This window comes from Mustela nigripes, chromosome 4 (assembly GCF_022355385.1).
Source record: "Mustela nigripes isolate SB6536 chromosome 4, MUSNIG.SB6536, whole genome shotgun sequence".
Classification (NCBI taxonomy): domain Eukaryota; kingdom Metazoa; phylum Chordata; class Mammalia; order Carnivora; family Mustelidae; genus Mustela; species Mustela nigripes.
In genome coordinates this window covers 139,886,042-139,906,050 of record NC_081560.1, presented here as the reverse complement: position 1 = coordinate 139,906,050, position 20,009 = coordinate 139,886,042, and the positions used below count along the sequence as shown (strand labels likewise).

Sequence of the window (20,009 nt, the reverse complement as noted above, 5' to 3'; positions counted from 1 at the left end):
TAAGTCAACATTACTGAGCACCTACTATATGCCAGACCCTGGGGTCGGCGCTGAAGATATAAAAATGAGTAAGGCACAGTTTCTGCACCTCAGGAGCTTGCATCCTTGCTTATGAGCCAAAAGACCCATAAGCACTTATGATACTTACGATAGAGTGTACTGTGTACAATTATAAAGCTAACACTGCTACCATGGGAGCAAAGGGAAAGGCGCTTAAACCTATCCAGGACATAAAGGATAAAAGGATAAAGGATAAATAGGAACTAGCCAAAAAAGAAGGGAAAGATAACAGAGACAGAAAGAACAAGACATGGAAGGGAGAAAGGACAGAGTCCGCACAAAACTAGAAGCAATTAAATACTGCTGGGGCACGAACGGAAGGGCAGGGTTTGCAGGAAACAAGTACAGAGAGAGTATCAGGAACAGATCCTAGCACTCTGGCTTTATCCTATAAGAAAGGGAAAACCCACTGAAGGGCTTAGCAGTAAAACAGGGTCAAATCTTTTTTTTATTGGTGGCCAAGTGATAGATTCAAAGACCAGTCACAGCTGTGCAGTCAATTAGGCAGCAGGGGACACAGATCAGAACTAGAGCTCGAGCAACACGAATGGAAAATGTGAAGGATTGAAGAAATGTCTGTGAGATCAAATTAGCTTGCCTTAGTTATTTGCTGGCATGGGAAGAGTCAATGACAACTCACAAATTTCCAAGAGGGAGGGAGAGAACAGCAGGACAACACAGCCTGACGTATCAAGGACCCAGAAGAGACCCTTGATCTACTGGTCTAAAACTCAGAGAAGTCTGGAATGAAAAGAATAGCACACCATCCTAGTCTAAGGGGACCATGAGCTGAACCACGCCATGATGTAGACTGAAGAAAGAAATGGGAGTCATCAGCAAATAAGAATTACACAAACCTCTACCTACCAATTCCACGGGTCTTAAGTGTCTGACCCAACAACCCCTTCTTCTCTGCTGCCAATACTCATTTTCCTAGATTCCTCTACAGCTGGAGCAGCTTATGAAACATAAGCAAAGTCTCCTGGAGGATTTCTGGGAAAGCCTTTCCATTCAGCACCAATAATATGCCAGATAATAATGTGCCAATAATTGTTTTAAGAACGGGGAATATTCTTTCCTGCTTTGTCGAAGATTAGTTGACCACAGAGTTGAGGGTCCGTTTCTAGGTTCTTTATTCTGTTCCATTCATCTGTCTGTTTCTGAGACGAGATGTCCATCGACAGGTAAATGAATAAAGAAGATGTGGTGTATACATACAATGGAATATGACTCAGCCACCAGAAAGGATGAAATCTTACCATTTACATCGATGTGGTTAAGAACTGGAGGGTATTATGCTGAGTGAAATGAGTCAATCAGAGAAAGACAATTATCATCTGATTTCACTCACATGGGTAATAAAAGAAACAGCGCAGAGGATCATAGGGAAAAAAGGAATGGGAAGAAATCAGAGAGGGAGACAAACCATGAGAGAGACTCTTAACTATGGGAAAGAAACGGGGCTGCTGCAGGGGAGACAGGTAGAGGGATGGAGTAGCTGGGTGACAGGCATTAAGGAGGGCACATGATGTGAAGGACACTGGGTGTTAGATGTATATAATGAATTACCGAACTCTACATCTGAAACTAATGATATTCTATATGTTGGCTAACTGAATTTAAATTTAAAAAATAATAATAATTTTTTTTAAAAAAAGAACTGGGAATAAAGGGGCGCCTGGGTGGATCAATCGGTTAAGCATCTTCCTTCAACTCGGGTCATGATTCCAGGTTCCTGGGATCGAGCCCTGAGTGGAACTCCCTGCTTGTCAAGGAATCTGCTTCTCCCCCTCTGTACACCCCCACCATGTTCTTGCTTGCTCTTGCTCTCTCTCACTCACTCTCTAATAAATAAATTAAATCTTAAAAGAATTGGGAATAAAGTACGACAAAGTCCTTGCCTGCATGGCCTTTCATGCTAATGTGAAGGAGAGAGACAAATAAGAAGTGAGGTAAACGCGTCAAATGTTGAAAAATGCTGAGGCAAAAAGTAGGATATGGAGATTAGGAAATCCCTGGGGCGGGGGGAGGGGTTGTATCTTCAGCAGTGACCCAAAAGTGACATTTCAGTAGGCGCTGATGAAAGGGAATGACTAACGCAAGTAATTCTCTATGGGAGGAACGGAGAGAACAAGCACAATGTTCGCAAGGTTAGAATGCAGTAAACATAACCGGGGCACACTGGGAATACAACACGAGGCGGTCAGTGTAGACCGAGGCGCATAAGGGGTGAGGGTGGTAGGACCCGGGGTCGGAGAAGCCAGAGGGAACCAGATGCAGTGGTGTGCTGAAGCCACGGTCACAACTCCGCCAGCCCCTCAGAGCCAAATGTGCCGTCTCTTCCCAAGTCTGTGTTCAGTGACCCTGCACAGAGACACCCACCATGGGAATATTTACATCATGGAAGCAAACTTGACAAACCAGGGCTTTCTGGGTTTTAGACTTTTGTCCTGGAGTGCTGCCCCAAGCACAGCACTGGCCTCACTGTCATTGTAAGGACTCTTGTTTCTCTCGGGGACAGGAAGGAGTTGTTAGAAGGGGTTGAGGAGGATAATGACATCAAATCATTTACAAGGACTGCCCTGACTTCTGTGTTGAGAATAAACTGTCCTGATAAAAGGGACAGTTGGGACTGGAGTGCCCTATCCCTTGTTTCTTACAGCCCTGAACATGGTGCATGGGGTTATAACAGCTGTCTCATACCAGTGCGGAAAGACCAAGAAAATTCCAGGCATGCCAGTTCTCGTGGTGTCAAGGGTTGCCTATCTCCATGTTTCTTGTTACACAATAAAAAGAAAACCCATTTGTTTTGGTCTCTGAGAGGCAGGTCTTGAACAGTTTACAACTAAAGACATGTCCTGCGGACTTTCCTGACTGATGCACCTGGTGGGCAAGGCCTTCCCTCCTCTGCCCTTGCACCCTTCATCCACAATTTCCTAACCACCCCGGAAGCACGTGGGAATCACATTTTACCTTTACAGATATACAAATAGATATAAAGTGCATGTGTGTGTGCGTGCATGTGCGTGTACACGTCTGCCAACAAAAGATATAAAAGACCTCAGATACCCACTTCCTCCCTACTGGGAGCATCAGGAGGTGCAGTGGCCGCCACCGCCAACAGCTTGATGGGAGTTGTGGTATCGCTGAAAACATCGGACACCTCCTGAGTCATCGCCTCTTGCATCCGGGTTTTCAGATCCTTAAAAACATTGTTTAAGAACGAAAATTACCAAAAATGTCCAAAAAGCGCATCTGTCAATGTCCTCACTTCAGTGACACATTCATCGGTTCATTCAGTCTTTCGTTCAGTAAGTATTTATGATCAACTATGTACAAAGTACCAAGCCAGCACGGACTGGTGTAAGCTATGACTCCTGCCCTCACAGAGATCAGCCTCTAGCAGGAAAAGTAAGACAGGACCCACAAGTCCCGGGAGACCGCTCCACCCAGACAAGAAACCTTACTTCCTTTCCTGGTGGCTTCTAAGAAATAATCCTGAGATTCAGGGGGTAGAACCCAAAGACGACTCTGAAATGAAAGATTTCCTCCCCACTCCCAAAGCTGGAGGAGCCTGATAATGACCACAGAAACAGTAAGGATCGTTTGGGGGATGCAGTGCCAAATTTCTAAGCATTTTCTCACATTAAGAGTAAAGAAATTAAGGATGGCAATTTTTTTTTGATACATGTTTTTTCAGTTAAGTTTCTAGAAAAACTTTGATAACCAGTATATGTATCCATTTCTTAACATGGGTCTAAAGAGGGTTCTGAGAAGTCATGAAGAGGCTCCTTTTCACAGTTGTCATACTTAGTCCAATCTAAGTTTTCTGGATTTATAAAAAGAAGCCTCAGTCACTCCCATTGTGTCTCAAGGTGGGTGGTTCATGATACCGGAGATGATTTTAGGTGTTAGGCCAATGTTCTTATTTTAATAATTACATGTTTTCTTTTAAAGAATATTAGGAAAGATATAACTAGGTCACCAAGCTCATCATTTCAGGATTATTATGAAGTTATCTTTTAAATAGATCCACTCAAGTTTACAAAGGGAAGGGATGCCTGGTAGCTACCACAGAAGAGTTCTCAGTGGACTGAAACTTGGAAAACTTCAGCTGTCGTCAAACACAGGTGAGCTTTTTCCTAATCGGCTCTGGACTTCTTTATACCCTCCTGGATCCACCCTTCACTTTCCCTAGACTCAAGAAATTATGTATTTTTAAAATCTCTCTCTGTCCCTAGTCTGTCCATAACAGGAAGCAGAAAGTGAAATACGATGGGACTGGGGAGGGAGACAAACCACAAGAGACTCTTAATCTCAGGAAACAAACTGAGGGTTGCTGCGGGGTCGGGGGATAGGGATAGGGCAGCTGGGTTATGGACATTGGGGAGGGTATGTGCTATGGTGAGTGCTGTGAATTGTGTAAGACTGATGATTCATAGACCTGTACCCCTGAAGCAAAGAATACATTATATGTTAATTAAAAAAAAAAAAAAAAAACGCAAAGAAAAACAGGAAGTAGAGAAATGTCCTATGTGCTCCGAAGTTGTACCTTTAAGGAGTCTTGGAGCTGAGAGGCAAGGGCTCTCGCCTGAGGACTCTCTCCTTCCCCTCTGGCAGCCAGGTCAGCCAACTGGGCCGTCAGCTGGTCCACGCGGTCACACTTTGCAAGAAGATCTTGGCGATATGGCCCCATCATGACATTAGCCAAACGATGCCCTTCGGCCACAAGGCCCCGGATGGCAGCCTGACCTGGATCCAGAGGAAAATGCTGTAACTCACACAGACTCAGACAAGGCAACTGAAGTGCCTTTGTGCTAAACTACTCTGTTGTTGGTTATTTTATTTTTAAATAATAACATTTAGTGGAGTTTTTGTCCCTAACAATAGAAAAATTTAGGGAATTCAGAAAAGTATAAATAAGAATAGATAATCCACCTATAATCCTCAGAGATTGACACGGCTAAACATTTCCTTCCTGTCTTCTGAAAAAGTATCTTATTCATATTTATTTACTTAATTTTAATTCCAGTATAGTTCCCATACAGTCTTATGTCAGTGTCAGGTATACAAAATAGTGACTCCAATTCTACACGCTACTCAGTGCTCATCACTTAAGCAAACCCTTAATCCCCTTCACCTGTTTCACCCATCCTCCCCGCACCAACCGCCCCTCTGGTAACCATCAATTTGTTCTCTACAGTTAAGTCTGGTTTTTCTGTTTTGTCTCAATTTTTGTTCATTTGTTTTGTTTCTTAAATTCTATATATGAGTGAAATCATATGGTATTTGTCCTTCTCTGACTGACATATTTCACTTAACTTTATACCCTCTAGATCTATCCATGTCATTACAAATCTTTCAGTCTTTTTTAATGCATTGCACATTCCTATACAAATATACATTTCTCTTTTACAAAAATGAGATTATACATTACATTTACATATTCCTTGCTTTTTTTATTTAATGGGAACATTTTTGCACATCACTGAATATTTTTAAAAAACCATGATCTCAAAATCTATATAATATCATATTAACTATAACTACTGATCACTTACTTATTATTAAACATTTATGCTGCTTATATACATTCTTGTATGTAATCATTAGAAAATGTCTGATTATATCTTATAATAAACTCCTCAAATTGCTAAGTCAATGAGTATGAACTTTTTTAAAGCTCTTTACACGTAATACTAAATTGCTGTTCAGAATGTTTATACCAATTTATTCCTCCCCCAGTAAATTATACATTTGTCTGATTCTTCAACACTGGGAATCACCAATTTAAAAATTTATCTTTTTATCCAACAAACACAGCAAATGAAGTAAATAGATCTCTCAGCTTCAGCTGGCTTGCTATCATAAAATGACCTAAATTCTTACAGATTCATCCTTAAAATCTCCCCAAAATCAAAACTCTAGGTTATCAATTCTACCACTGACTGTGTGGTGCAGGAGCCCTTACAAATGAAAATAACCTCAGTAGCTAAGTGTCTCTTACTTATTTTCAAAAATTACATTTAACTGGATATTTTCCAAGAACTGCAATCGAAATACAACAGAATGGAAGTAGACAGAGGCTGGAAAAAATTAGTTCAAAGTTTCAATTCCAACCTGAGGACCTTTCTATTTGCCCAAAGCAAAATCGTTTATTTGCTAATTCTTTTTTATTAAATCACAAGAATCATATTGGCTACATTTGGAAATGGAGTCCCACTGTAGAATGACTTACTCACCAGTCGCTGAAGAACCCATTCTGCACCCAAGTGCAGATGAACAAGATCTCTATCCACAACTTCTTCCTTTTCCCTGAGACCAGTTTAATGAGGATTAAGTGCACTTATGGCCTTACCAACGCCCCGGTCATCCACTGTGGGATTATCAATCCACCGCTGTGCCTGCTCAATCTTGCCCTCCAGGTGGACAGCTGCCTTGGCGGGCCTGCTGTTGGCCACAGCTCTATTGGTTTTGGTCTGCAAGTTCTGCAGGGCTGTGGCCACCTGTTTGGCCAATGCTCGGGCCTCTGGGGAATCTCCTTTGCCCCTTTAAGAAAAAAAAAAAGCCATCCTGTCAGACACTATTTACATTGAGATGATTTGAATTGCTCTTCAAATGCTAATGAGATGACAAATTGCTAATGATTATTATTAGCTTAGTTTGGAAGGAGAGTGGTTTATTTGGCACTAAAGTAAGAAATTAATTATTTAAATTCAGATTGCATTATCCCAGTTAAAACATTAAATATGAGTTTGAGTCAGTCTACCTCAGTCAAGCTCAACCATTTGGTCAGCTGAGCTGAATCAAATATCACTCAGTCAGCCATCATGGGAAATGCTAGTTCCCTCAGAAACTAGGTGGGCCCAAGTAGCCATTTATGTTGTATAACAGTAACTGAAGTAGTTATAGAACTAGTTATAATAGAACCAGTAATAGTACAATCTTTTTTCTTTTCTTTTTTGAGAGAGAGAGCATGAGCAGGGGGTAGGAAGGTGGGTGGGTAGGGAGATGGAGACGCAGACACCCCGCTAAGCAGGGAAACTGGCACAGGGCTTGATCCCAGGATCCTGAGATCATGACCTGTGCCAAAGGCAGACACTTAATCCACTGAACCACCCAGTCGCCTGGAAGTACAGTCTCTGGAGTCCCAACTCTGACAGGTACTATTGCAAAGACTCTTATATTATTTAATCCTCACAACGACCCTTTGAGGTAGATACCAGTATTATCCCATTATTCAAAAAGCAAAACTGAGGTGCTAAAAGGTTGGACAACTCACCCAAGGTCCTATCACTTCCTTCGGTGGACTCAGAATTCAAACCCAGGCACTCCATCTGACCTCCCAAGTCCTCCCTCTTAGATACTTACATTGCTATCAAGCAATTCTCTCGTCTTCACCATAACTGATTGAACTGGTTATCTAACTCAAAGACAACACGGCCATAGTCAAGCAAGTCACCTACTTCCGGTGTGCATAAGAGTTACCTGGAATCTTAGTTTTAAAGGCAGATTGTTAAACCCACCATCAAGAAATTCTGATCAAGTATGTTGGTGTAGGGCCCAGGGTATACATTTTTTACAACCTTTTCCGGTTGATTCTAGGGTAGGCTGTCCATATTTCAAAACTTCAAAAACACTGCATAGTCAACTAGTGGTAGATCTGGAAATAGAAAGTCATACTAAGCCTGGGACATGGTAGGTCAAAGCTAGATGAAGAACCCAAACAAATTCAGCACACAGAGTGAAGGAGACAGCATACCATACAGCTACTAGGAGATGGAGGAAGGAACTTAGGGCTGCCCCCAGACTTGGCCATACTTCAAACAATTAAGTTCCATTAGATGCCTCTACATATTTCTAAAAAACTTCCACTTCTTACTTGAGTTAGTTCCTTGCAAGCAAAGAACTTCAACAATAGCATCAACATAGAAATAAAAAGAAAAACCACAATATATATCACAAAGAGAGATTACTGCCCCCAAAATCCCACTGCAAAGACTGCAGATTCTAACCATTATGAACATACAGAGAGTCTGATGCATTCTGTATCTCAAGTCCACTTCGAGAGAATTTCAGGCTAATCTTATCTGTCTCACCAATAAACATAAACATATTAGTCTGCCTGCCAAAATGACTAATTTAGAGACTCTCTTAAGAACTCCTTTGTGAGGGGCAGCTGGGTGATTCAGTGGGCTAAAGCCTCTGCCTTTGGCTCAGGTCATGATCTCAGGGTCCTGGGATCGAGCCCCACAGGGGGGAGCCTGTTTCCTCCTCTCTCTCTACCTACTTGTGATCTCTGTCTGTCAAATAAATAAATAAAAATCTTTAATAAAAATCTTTAAAAAAAGAAAAGAACTCCTTTGTGACTTTAAATTTCTATATCTTCTCCATTATAAAGCTGGACAAAGAAGGTGTTTATCATGGCTCTGATCATGTACAGGAAGCTATGTACATGCATACATTATAGTAATAAGTAATGATGGCGTGCGCCTGGGTGGCTCAGTGATTAAGCATCTGTCTTCAGCTCGGGTCATGATCTCAGGGTCCTGGGAACAAGCCCTGCATGGGGCTCCCTGCTCAGCAGGGAGCCTGCTTCTCCCTCTCCCACTCTCCCTGCCTGGGTTCCCTCTCTTGCTGTGTCTCTCTCTGTCAAATAAATAAAATCTTAAAAAAAAAAAAGTAATGATGGCATATACCACACAGGGAGGTTTGCCCTTAACACTCTTACCATTAATTCTTTCTTCATCATTAAGAAACATTAATGAGTATCTGGTATGTATATGAAATTGTGGAGGATCTTTAAAACAAATATTCTCCTTGAGTTTTTTATTTTTTAAGCTTTTATTTATTTATTTATTTATTTATTTGACAGACAGAAACCACAAGTAGGCAGGGAGGCAGGCAGAGGGGCCGGCGAGGGTGTGGGGGGAAGCAGGCTCCCTGCTGAGCAGAAAGCCTGATGCAGGGCTTGCTCCCAGAACCCTGGGATCATGACCTGAGCTGAAGACAGAGACTCTAACCCACTGAGCCACACAGGAACCCCTCCTTTGAGTTGTTTTTGTTGTTGTTGTTGTTTAAATTTGACAGAGAGAGAGAGATCACAAGAAGGCAGAGAGGCAGGCAGAGAGAGAGGAAGGGAAGCAGGCTCCTGCTGAGTAGAGAGCCCAATGCGGAGCTCAATCCAGGACCCTGGGACCATGACCTGAGCTGAAGGCAGAGGCTTTAACCCACTGAGCCACCCAAGCGCCCCACCTTTGAGTATTTTTAAATAAGAATGCAAACAGATTATATAAATGGATTAATAGTAAGAAACAGAAATAGATCTATCTAACTCTATAGACATTATATTTTACAATTGTCAAATTATTTATTTTCTCCACCCAAACAATTCAAGATTTGAGGTATAAAACAGTGATCCTCAAATGATCGAGCTCGGTATACAATCAAACTTGAGCTGGGGTGCCTGGGTGGCTCAGTGGTTTGGACTGCTGCCTTCGGCTCAGGTCATGATCTCAGGGTCCTGGGATCGAGCCCCGCATCGGGCTCTCTGCTCCACAGGAAGCCTGCTTCCCTCTTTCTCTCTCTCTCTCTCTGCCTGCCTCTCTGCCTACTTGTGATCTCTGTCTGTCAAATAAATAAATAAAATCTTTAAAAAAAAAAAAAAAAAAACTTGAGCTGTTATTTAAGTTGGTCTCCATCATAACCTCCTGCCTAAAGTGTATCTACTCTGCTCCCACCCATCTCCTATTTCACAGTTCTAGCTACGCAGGAATGTGCCTTCTTAACCAACATTGTCCCCTTGGTCAGTATAAGACTTGAAAGAACTTCAAGGTACCAGTCACTGAAGAAAGAGTACTGTCCCATGGAAGAAAAGGGAATGAAATATGCAAGTTACATGAAAAGCCAAATCTCACAAAATACTTGACTATGGTTACCCCTGGAGAAGGGCTGAGGCTGGAGGACCGAGGTGGGGAAGAAGCAACTTTTACTTCTGACGTTGTATTTTTTTTTAATGTTCTTTTAGCACGTGCTGCAGTTTGTTTAAGAGAGAAAAATATTGGTCAAAAGAACAAAAGCAACACTTCTTTTCTATATAATCAAAGTAGATGCCATGAACGTCTTTAAAAAGCAGCAGCTGTGGTGAGGACATTGTATTTAAGAATCTTTTATAATGTTTGCATAAGAAATAACACTGCTGGGGAAAGAAGAAAGCATCTTCTTGTGCCCCGCCCTCCTCCACAGAATCTTTTCTTAGATAGCCACAGAAAGTATTTCCCTCATGCCTGGGAAATGGTTATGCCACAAACATGATATAGCAGGGAAAGTCCTAGCTTAGAAATTAAAAAGTAAGGGCGCCTGGGTGGCTCAGTTGGTTAAGCAACTACCTGCGGCTCAGGTCATGATCTTGGAGTCCCTGGGTCGAGTCCCACATCTGGCTCCCTGCTCAGCAGGGAGTCTGCTTCTCCCCTTGACCCTCTCCCTCCCAAGCTCTCTCTCTCTCATTCTCGCTCTCTCAAATAAAGTCTTTAAAAAAAAAAAAATTAAAAAGTAGATCTCAGAAAAGGAATTCTTCTGAAATTTATTCTTTTAAAACCATGTAACCAGCAAGAAATCATTTAACCTCAGTTATGTCAATAATAAAATAGAAGTAATATTTGACCTAGCCATGTCACACAGAATCAATGAGAATATAGCGGAATAACATCAGACATGCGCTTAACCTACAGCATTCAACTAATTATGTGCCTGGGGAAGAAAAGAGAGAAATCAAATACGTACTGTCTCCGTAGATCTGCTAATTTCGAAGTCAGAGCGGATATTTCCCCAAGAGAACGTAGAATGTCATCTCTCTCTTTAGGATCATCACATAATTCTGCTATCTTCCGAGCCTCAGTCAAAGCCCCTCGAATCTGTTCTTCTCCTTCTGGCCCTCCATTTGGATCTGCAAGCCAATTCTACATACACAGAAACAGAAAAGAAGCACATTGAGACCTCCTCATAAACCAAGGCATCAGAAAGATTTCAAAAGTAATCACAAGGCACACCAGTGACCATTTTATAATGCTGATTCTAATTTTTTTACCCAGGTTCTTAGCTCAGGTAAAATCAGGTTGATCCTTCATCTTCTTATAAGTGATTTTCATCCCCATAAGAATAAACACTTTCACAAGCTTCATCTTATCTTTGACTTATATATTAATTGAACTTCCCAAACATTTGTGTTTCTCTGTGAAATGCCTGAAAATTGTTTTATAGGAGAGCAGCAGCAGAAAATTTTAACCCTTTAGCATTGCTATGACCAAACATAGCTGGGAATTTTAAGATGAAGACCAGTTTTTGTACACTGTGATCTATACCAGGAGCTAGTAGTATTCTCTCGGTATTCAGAGTACTTCCTTTTAACTAAGCAAAGTGTTCAAAACTAAGATCTCTATTTCAAAGTATAGATAAACAGGAGTCTAAACTTGTGGTGGGAGCAGAAGGGTTAACATTGGTAATTGCAGGGAATCGGTCATCCCTTAGAAACACCCGTCAATCACCCACAGTAAATGAGACAGACAGACAGACAGAGATGTAGGATAGTTACGGAACATTTTTCATTTATTGCCCACCTCTCCTGAAAATCGTTACTACCTGAGCAGCATCAATCTTCTTGGCAATGCTCTGCTTGGAGTTGGTCATAGCTTCCAGCTTGCGAGCTGCATTTTCCACTTTTGCTGTGAGCACATCCAGACCCTGCGACACCTGCTGGGCTTTCTGCATGGCCACGGGTGAGGCCCCTTGTCCTCTGCTCAAAACAGATGCTGTCACTGTACTCTCTCAAATACTTACTGGCAAGATATCATGAGATGCACAAATATGCCATTTTTGTTAACCTGCTTGTCTTTCTCCTTTCCTCCAGTACATCTGGGATAGCACAAGAAAATGCAGAAATAAAGCAGAACACCAAAACCCTCTACTTTCTCCTTTCGCTTTTAAAAATATGCATTAGCTTTCTGGAACGGCAGTACCACTTTAAAGACCAGCCTGCAAATTTTGGTAATAATGATTCTCCTCTTGATGGTGATTACATAATCAAGTCTGAACTTCAGGGGGAAAATGTGCTTGTGATCTTCTTGCTATGGAGGGTTTGTTACCATAGTAATGTGTGCTTTTGGGGAAAAAAAAATCCCATTAGACTGTCTTATTTATGGGCAAGTATACACTGAAAATGTTTCAGGAGGTAGTATACGCAGTGTTACTGAAAGCACACCACACTGGGACCAAACAGATCTGTGTTCAAATCCTTACTCTTGGGAGCCATGAACCTTGTTTACGATGGGCTTCAGCTTTCTAACTTATAAAATGATGGGTGGGGAGGTAACAGTTCTCGCCCTGCTTACCGAACAGAGTGGCTTTAAGCAAAAGAATTAACCTGGAAACACTATGGCAATAAAGCAATACAAATATATGACTACTACTGTTACTGAAGTCTCATTATTATTATAATAAACCTAATAAGAATCTTAAATGTCTACCTTCTGTTCCTATGCAATCTATAAATATCAAAACAGTTGGTACAGAGGCGGGCGAAAAGCACTGTTGACAAGAAACTGGTTTCCTGCCCCCCCCTCATCAAATTCCTGAAGAACTAATTTTACTATTTTCCTCTTTCAGAAGTGGTAGGCTACTAAAAGTGATGTGCATTATTAGACACTTGTTTTCTCTTTGTGAGAGAATGTTCAAGTTAAAATGAAGTAAGATTTGCTACCTTTTCATAAGCTCAGGTGTTTTAATCCACTCGGCCTAGGAAACTCTCCATGACAGGGTGACAACTTGATCAGCCGGTAGAATGGCAAAGCTTATATTCCTAACCTGACCTTCTGACTGTAGGATGAACTCCACAACATCGCTGCTTCTCTTAAATGAAGCACGGACCAGTCATTCATTTACTTGTCCTCTTAAAATTCATCTTTATTTTTCATCTACACCAGTATCTGAAATAATGAACTCAGTCATATTAATTGCCAGGTACTTATACTTGAGGCTTCCCTTTTATGTGCAGAGGAATGGAAGACTTTTGGGACCTTTTACAATTTAATTTGCTTTTTTCCTTCAACTCTAGTAATTCATGCTGGAGAAACCTTTTTGGTATAAAAGTCCGGCTGTGAAAATATAAAAATATTTCTGGGCTACATAATTTTTCATTCAAAATAAAAGTTTATGAGTCCCGTGGCAGGAAAAATAGATCCTTACAACCTAGAAACCCTAGGTGACTGAAAAGAAGCTTATCAACGAGGAAATTGTTGCTGAGCCTCAGCCACGAAAATGTTAAACATGGAGGCATATTTAAGAAGGGCTAACAGGGAGATAGCTCGCTAATCTTTCATCAGGAAAGGACACTGCAGGCTCCAGTGTGAAGGAGGCCCGTAACTCCTCATCACTGTGTGAGTCTTTTCTCTTTACAGACTTACGGTCAGTCCCATACAGCAACCACCTTGTTCTCTTGCTCAAATTCATCTTTCTCTAAACACATACAACTGTGTATTTGAGAATTCCAAGTGAGAACTGTCTACCACACTGTGAAAAGGCTGCAGACAAAAGAGCCAGCAGTGAGAAATCAGAAGAGCCAAGAATCTTGTCAAGCTGCATTGGCATTTCTCCGAACAGGAACAGAACTCCTTTTTGTCCTCTCTGTAAAGTTCTTGTCATGCTCATGACAGGGGAGACTGCTTCCCAGCAGGAGAAAAAGGCCCATTGAGCTCAATGAGATCACATTTATTTATGTAGTTCCTTCTCCCTACAAGGTAGAGACTCTTGACCTGAAACCCCTGGAGCTTCCAGCCCTACCGTGAATCCACGTACCTCTGGAAATTCTATGTAACATTATATGGCACATTTATGGGCTTCTTTTTAGGTACAGGTTAATGGCTTTCATCAGATTATAAAAATTACTTTGACCCAGAGAAGGTTAAAGAACCACTCCTTTAAGAACTTGTATTCTTGGGCGCCTGGGTGGCTCAGTTGGTTAAGCGACTGCCTTCAGCTCGGGTCATGATCCCAGAATCCTGGGATCGAGTCCCACATCAGGCTCCCTGCTCCTTGGAGAGTCTGCTTCTCCCTCTGACTTTCTCCCCTCTCATGCTCTCTTTCACTGTCTCTCTCTCAAATAAATAAATAAAATCTTAAAAAAAAAAAAAAAAGAACTTGTATTCTTGGGGAACCTGGCTGGCTCAATCAGTGGAGTGTGCAACCCTTCGTTTTGGGGTTGCCGGTTTAAGCCCCACGTTGGGTGTAGAGATTACTCAAAAATAAATAAACTGAAAAAAAAGAACTACATATATAGAGAGATATAGATTTTTTTAAAAGTAATCTCTTTATCCAACACAAAGCTCAAACTCACAAAAAGATCAAGAGTCTCACACTCCAACGACTGAGCCAACCAGGTGCTTCTTAAGTCTATTCTGCTAATACATTTGAAACCAGGTCTAATAACAGTGCACATTAGTAACATGTCAAGGGGCGTTTCTGAGGCCTGTCTCTGTGGAGATCCTATACCTTCTAATTATCCAAAAATGTTTCATGACATTCTTGAAGCCAAATTAAACTTCATCTATACTAGTATCTCAGCAACATTTCAGTTTTTCCCTAAACTCATATTACAAAATTCCATAAAAATGAGGATCTTTCAGACACTTCATTGACGCTGTGGATGAGTTCCAAAAAAGCCTATATTATTCTGAGTTTTCTTAATAGCTTACTATATATATTTAGTTTATAGCAGGAAAGTTCTAAAAGTCAAGTCTTGAAGTAGGTAAAAGAATTATGAAACCAAATGAATAATGATGAAATAGAAACTCAAAACAGCCTAGAAATAACCAACTTACACGATAACCCACTTAGCTGTTTTTTTTAAATAATGTGAAATAATTCCAATGTTTTCACTCTTTGTTTCTTTTTACCCATCCTTCATAAAACATACGCCTACCCATGCCAGACTTCACCACTTATTCATCATAAGTCTACAGCTAGAAACTACGATACTAGATTTCTATTCCAATTTCAACTATACAAGGCATCTGCCTATTTTAAAAGTTTATCAGAGGAAAAGTTCACTTCGATCTCAAATGAACAGAATATAATAATCTGTGTTATCCATTAGTCCAAAAGAACATAGTAAAATTAGCAGAGACCTGCTCTCTAAACACTCTATCGAGAGTTCCACCTTATCCATCACCTAACTAGGGTAAGAGCAGAGCAAATTTACCTGGCTCGGAGGTCAGCCACTTGATCAGTCATCTGCCCCAGCATTTTACAGGTTCCCAGGATCTCCCTGCGTTCTTTGCCTGCACAGAGTTCACCGACTTTTCCAGCTTCATCTAAGATCTGTCTGATGGCCTGCTCACCGGCATCCCCTAAAATAAAGAGATATTCAATATCTACACTGTTGATGCATTAATTATTTAGGAAGGATGCTTTACAAGTCATCTCATTCATGAAGGAATGGATGATTTTAAACGACAAGACAAGTGAATAGAAGACGATACATACGATCGCTAACAGCCAAGCAGTGCCCTTAAACCAGAGGGTGAGGTTTCAACCACAGATACTTCTAAAAAAGACATTTGGAATCATATCCATCTGAGGATGATAAGCAGCTTGTGGTAAGAATATGGACGACAAAAATAGGCTCTACTCACTTAATACTATTTAGCACCTCTAACGTCCATTAAGCTTTTTGTATTCATTCAAATATTAATCTAAAACTGAATATTAGATTAGAAAATCCATAAAACCTAGCTCAATAATCCATTTGGGTCCTTATATAAGTCAACTTTGCTTTCTAATTCTTATTGGCATCACCATTTAATCTGCTTAATTAAGTACTTTGTTGACATAAATGGAAATCTGCCCAATGGGGACTAAAAGAGTTTTTATTCAAAATAATTACCTTTCCAATTCAGAGAAGAAGTGAACCAAGAATCTGGCAAAGAATGCCCAGTTCAGCTTGGCTAATTCCTCCATGGTGAGGGGTGACTAGTCATTGTCCTTTATCCTTCTAAGGACCAGTAATGCTTCAATGAGTCAAAACTACCAGAACATGCAGCATGCTCCTAAAAGTTGCAGTAGTTATCTCAGAATTATGAGATTACGGGAAGATTCACTTCTTTCTTTCTTTCTTTCTTTCTTTCTTTCTTTTCTTTCTTTCCTTGATTTTTAGCTTTTTATTGTATCCATCAGAAAAGCAGAATCAGAGGATTACCTGGAGAGGCACTGGGGTCACGGAGCCAACCTTTGGCCTGGTTCAGTTTGGAGTCTATGGAGGCCAGTGCTCTCTTCATGGCTTCAGTGTCCTTTTGAAAAGAAATACAATTACATTCTTTGCAAAAAACGGAGATACCATCATACAAAGTAAGACAGAGGAAACGTTACAGCACTTAACATACAATAGCTAAGGGAGTCCTACGACAGCCTTAAAAATACTTTCATCACACCAGAATGCTTATTTCTGTCAAAATGCAGCATGGTGCATGCAAATCTTCAGTTAATTCTATTTTGTTTTCTGGTCTCTCTACTGCTAAACTGTGAAAACTGGTAAAAATCACTCAAGCCAAGAGATGCTTCATGTCTGCAGCAGGAAAAAGCCCTGTGGTCACATGCCTCGTTATCAGCCTTCCATTCCACATTCATCTACCACAGCCCCCCTCCCCCGCAGCCCTCCCTGCATCCGGGAAGCCTCATTAGCACATGGCACCACAAATCACAGTACTTTTACGTCTTGCTCTGAAATACACAAACTCTAGGTGATACTTCGCTACACTTGGCATCACTAGCTGGCAAAAAATTTGAAAATTTTAATCTAGCAATTTAGTTTTAATTCCACAAATAAACCACTCCATGTAATGCAAGAAAGAGAAAGTGTTATTCTGCCCTTCCCTGCCCTCCTCATCCTCCTCATTCTTGGTTCCCTTCACCATCCTAACTCAGAAGAAGAGGCAGGATAAAATAAGTGGGTCTCAGGTGACTGTTTACAATCAGGATGCAAAATGGTTAGCATTAAACCCAGGACATAAGCATGAAAAGCTGAAGCAGACTTAAAAATACGCCAATTGTTTGCTGAAGTTTTTAAAATACAGAAGAATGTAGAGAACAATATAATAAATACTCATGTGTTCACTCGCACAAGTGACAGGCTGGCTATCTCTTAAGTCTCAATTTAACACTTTAAAAGAAAAGTGAGTGGGTGGCTCAGTCAGTTAAGTGTTAACTCTTGATTTCAGCTCAGGTCATGATCTCAGGGTCCTGGGGTCAAGCCCCAAGTCGAGCTTCATGCTCTGCACCCAGTCTGCTTGGGTGGGATTCTCTCTCCCCTCTCACTCGGCCCCCTACCTGCCCGCACTCTCTATCTCTCTCTAAAATATAAAACAGAATAAAATAAAACAAAACAAAAAGACAATTGACCTCCCTTCTGCTCTAGGGAACTGACTCTTACAGAGTTCTATGCACAGAAGAACAGAGTTAACCTCTGAATTCTAGGCAATGCCCTGAATCCCTAACTTTTTTTTCACTTTCTGGTCCTGCAAAACTGGGGTTCTTAAAGGTGTGGTACCTCTACTCTTCCACATGGGGGCACGAGGAGCATCCCCACTTCTGATCCAAACAAGACCCAGCACTAGGACAAAATAAGCTGAGGATAGCGCTCAGAGGCTTAATTTAAGGTCAGTAGCCTGACCACAACTTTTCCAACGGACCTATTCAATTTTAAGGACTCTCAGCTTTAGGATTTCCTCCCTTCCAATCTGAACAGAAACAGATCGTTCTCCTGTTTTAACCTCGGCTATCAAAGGCTTCTAAACAGCAAATTCTCAGTCTCGGCAACTTAACAGAAATGAATTAAATTACTGAAAAAAAAGTAAATAAAATTATGTTTTATTATCAAGTTATATGGAATTATGGAGGTTATCTCTCAAAAGAAGGGATTGAGTATCTATTTTGAAATCCATTTGTAATTAGTGCAAGTAGACAAATGGCATTTTTTAAGAGCTTTCATTCTCAAATGGCTCAATTATTTCCCTCCTTCATCTTGTCCTACGTTAATCTGCACAGGAAACCCTGCCTTTAAAAGTCAGCTTTGGCCTGATTCCAGATTAGCAAGACCCAAATCAATACCTGTTTAAAGAGAGACTCAGGGAACTCCCAACCTCAGAGAATTAGACAGCCTTTAGGGTCTAATACAAATTACAGGACTTTGTCTAGGTACAGTAAGAAAAAAATTCACAGCTCTTACGAGGGAGGTATGTGCACACTCTAAAGAGAACTTATATCCATGCAAAAAGGATTTAAAATCTGTTAACCATTTCTCTAGCACATTATTATTTTTTAGAGTGAAAAAAAATGAGATTGATTTCATTTCAAAAGTCTAAATTCAAGGGGAACAAAGAGTAAATATTTTGTGTCTACTCTAGCATTAAAGGCTATTATTTGGGGGCACCTGGCTGGCTCAGTCAGTACAGAACGCAACTCTTGATCACGGGGTCATGAGTTCGAGCATCATGCTGGATGTGGAGCCTACTTAAAAAAAAAAAAAAATCAAAAAGAAATAAGGCTAATAGTTTGGAAACTAACTTTAATTGAGGATTTCTTACATATTAGGTTCTGTTTTAGATATTGTTATCCCCTCGTTACTTCATTGAACCTCAAATTTAAATATAATTTTATTTTACAAATTAAGAAACAAGGGCTCAGTCCTACAAACTCAACTGATCTCAGGTTTGCTGGCATCAAACCTATCTATTTTAGATTAAATAAAACTCATGAATTTTTTCTTTTACCGGAAAGAGTGGCTGAAGATTCTTCTAACCTTCTGTAATAGTCAGCAAGGCTTTGTCTTGTTGATTTTGGATTTGGTTAATACTGCCCAGAAAATAAGATCTAGAAATCAAATTCTTAAACCTCACTACCCAAAATGACTTATTTTATTCTTCATTGCCCAAAATCGATTTGGAACATAATGGAAAAATTAGCTTTGCTCTATTCGGTATCTCAAAAATCACTGTATTTTTTCTCCCTACTAAAGCATGACTGGCCACCACACTTCAAGGAAAAAATCTAATTCTCAGGAAGTGAATAATTTACTTCTGAGTGGGAGATGATGTGACATCAGTAAGTTAAAATTAAGAGGTGCTCATTTTTCCCTAAAAATGACCCATGGCAAAGTTGAAATGAAGTTGCATTTTTTAAATTGGGAATTTCAGTTAGTTACCAATTCTTTATAGCCTCAATTTTAAACAATTCTGATGACCTAAAACACTAACTGAAAGGACCACCTTAGACTCTTTTGTTACAGAGCAAGTTTTGAGTAATCATTTAAACATATTACACTTTAGGGGCACCTGGGTGGCTCAGTGTGTTAAAGCCTCTGCCTTCGGCTCAGGTCATGATCCCAGGGTCCTGGGTTGGAGCCCCGCATCAGGCTCCCTAGTCAGCAGGGAGCCTGCTTCCCTCTCTCTCTTTCTGCCTGCCTCTCTGCCTATTTGTGATCTCTGTCTGTCAAATAAATAAAATCTTAAACATATTACACTTTAATGTCATATCTATTAAAGTAAAAAATGTCTGTGGGAACAAATATTTTGGTCTTATAAGAATCTCATATACACTTCTTTTGAAGGGTAATATTTATTATGGAATTGACAGAACTGTCATCAGCAGCATAAGAATCCTAGATATGCTATAAACCAATTCACTGAACAACCAGGACTAGAAGTCAATTTTTTTTTTTAAGATTTTATTTATTTATTTGACAGAGAGAAATCAGAGGCAGGCAGAGAGAGAGAGAGGAGGAAGCAGGTCCCCCGCCAAGCAGAGAGCCCAACGTGGGACTCGATCCCAGGACCCCGAGACCATGACCCGAGCTAAAGGCAGAGGCCCAACCCACTAAGCCACCCAGGCACCCCTAGAAGTCAATT

General features: G+C 40.6%; 1 protein-coding gene across 2 annotated transcripts in view; it reads right to left on the bottom strand.

Annotated features, from left to right (window-relative positions):
- Positions 1–20,009, bottom strand: part of VCL (vinculin) — a 115,973-nt gene that overhangs the window by 18,996 nt on the left and 76,968 nt on the right. For both annotated transcript variants that reach the window (XM_059397856.1, XM_059397855.1), the window contains exons 7-13: positions 16,307–16,397; positions 15,311–15,458; positions 11,698–11,851; positions 10,843–11,018; positions 6,419–6,609; positions 4,613–4,812; positions 3,134–3,262 (exon numbers count right to left, since the gene is read on the bottom strand). In XM_059397856.1, coding sequence (XP_059253839.1) covers positions 3,134–3,262; positions 4,613–4,812; positions 6,419–6,609; positions 10,843–11,018; positions 11,698–11,851; positions 15,311–15,458; positions 16,307–16,397 — 1,089 coding nt within the window. The remainder of the gene's footprint in view (positions 1–3,133; positions 3,263–4,612; positions 4,813–6,418; positions 6,610–10,842; positions 11,019–11,697; positions 11,852–15,310; positions 15,459–16,306; positions 16,398–20,009) is intronic.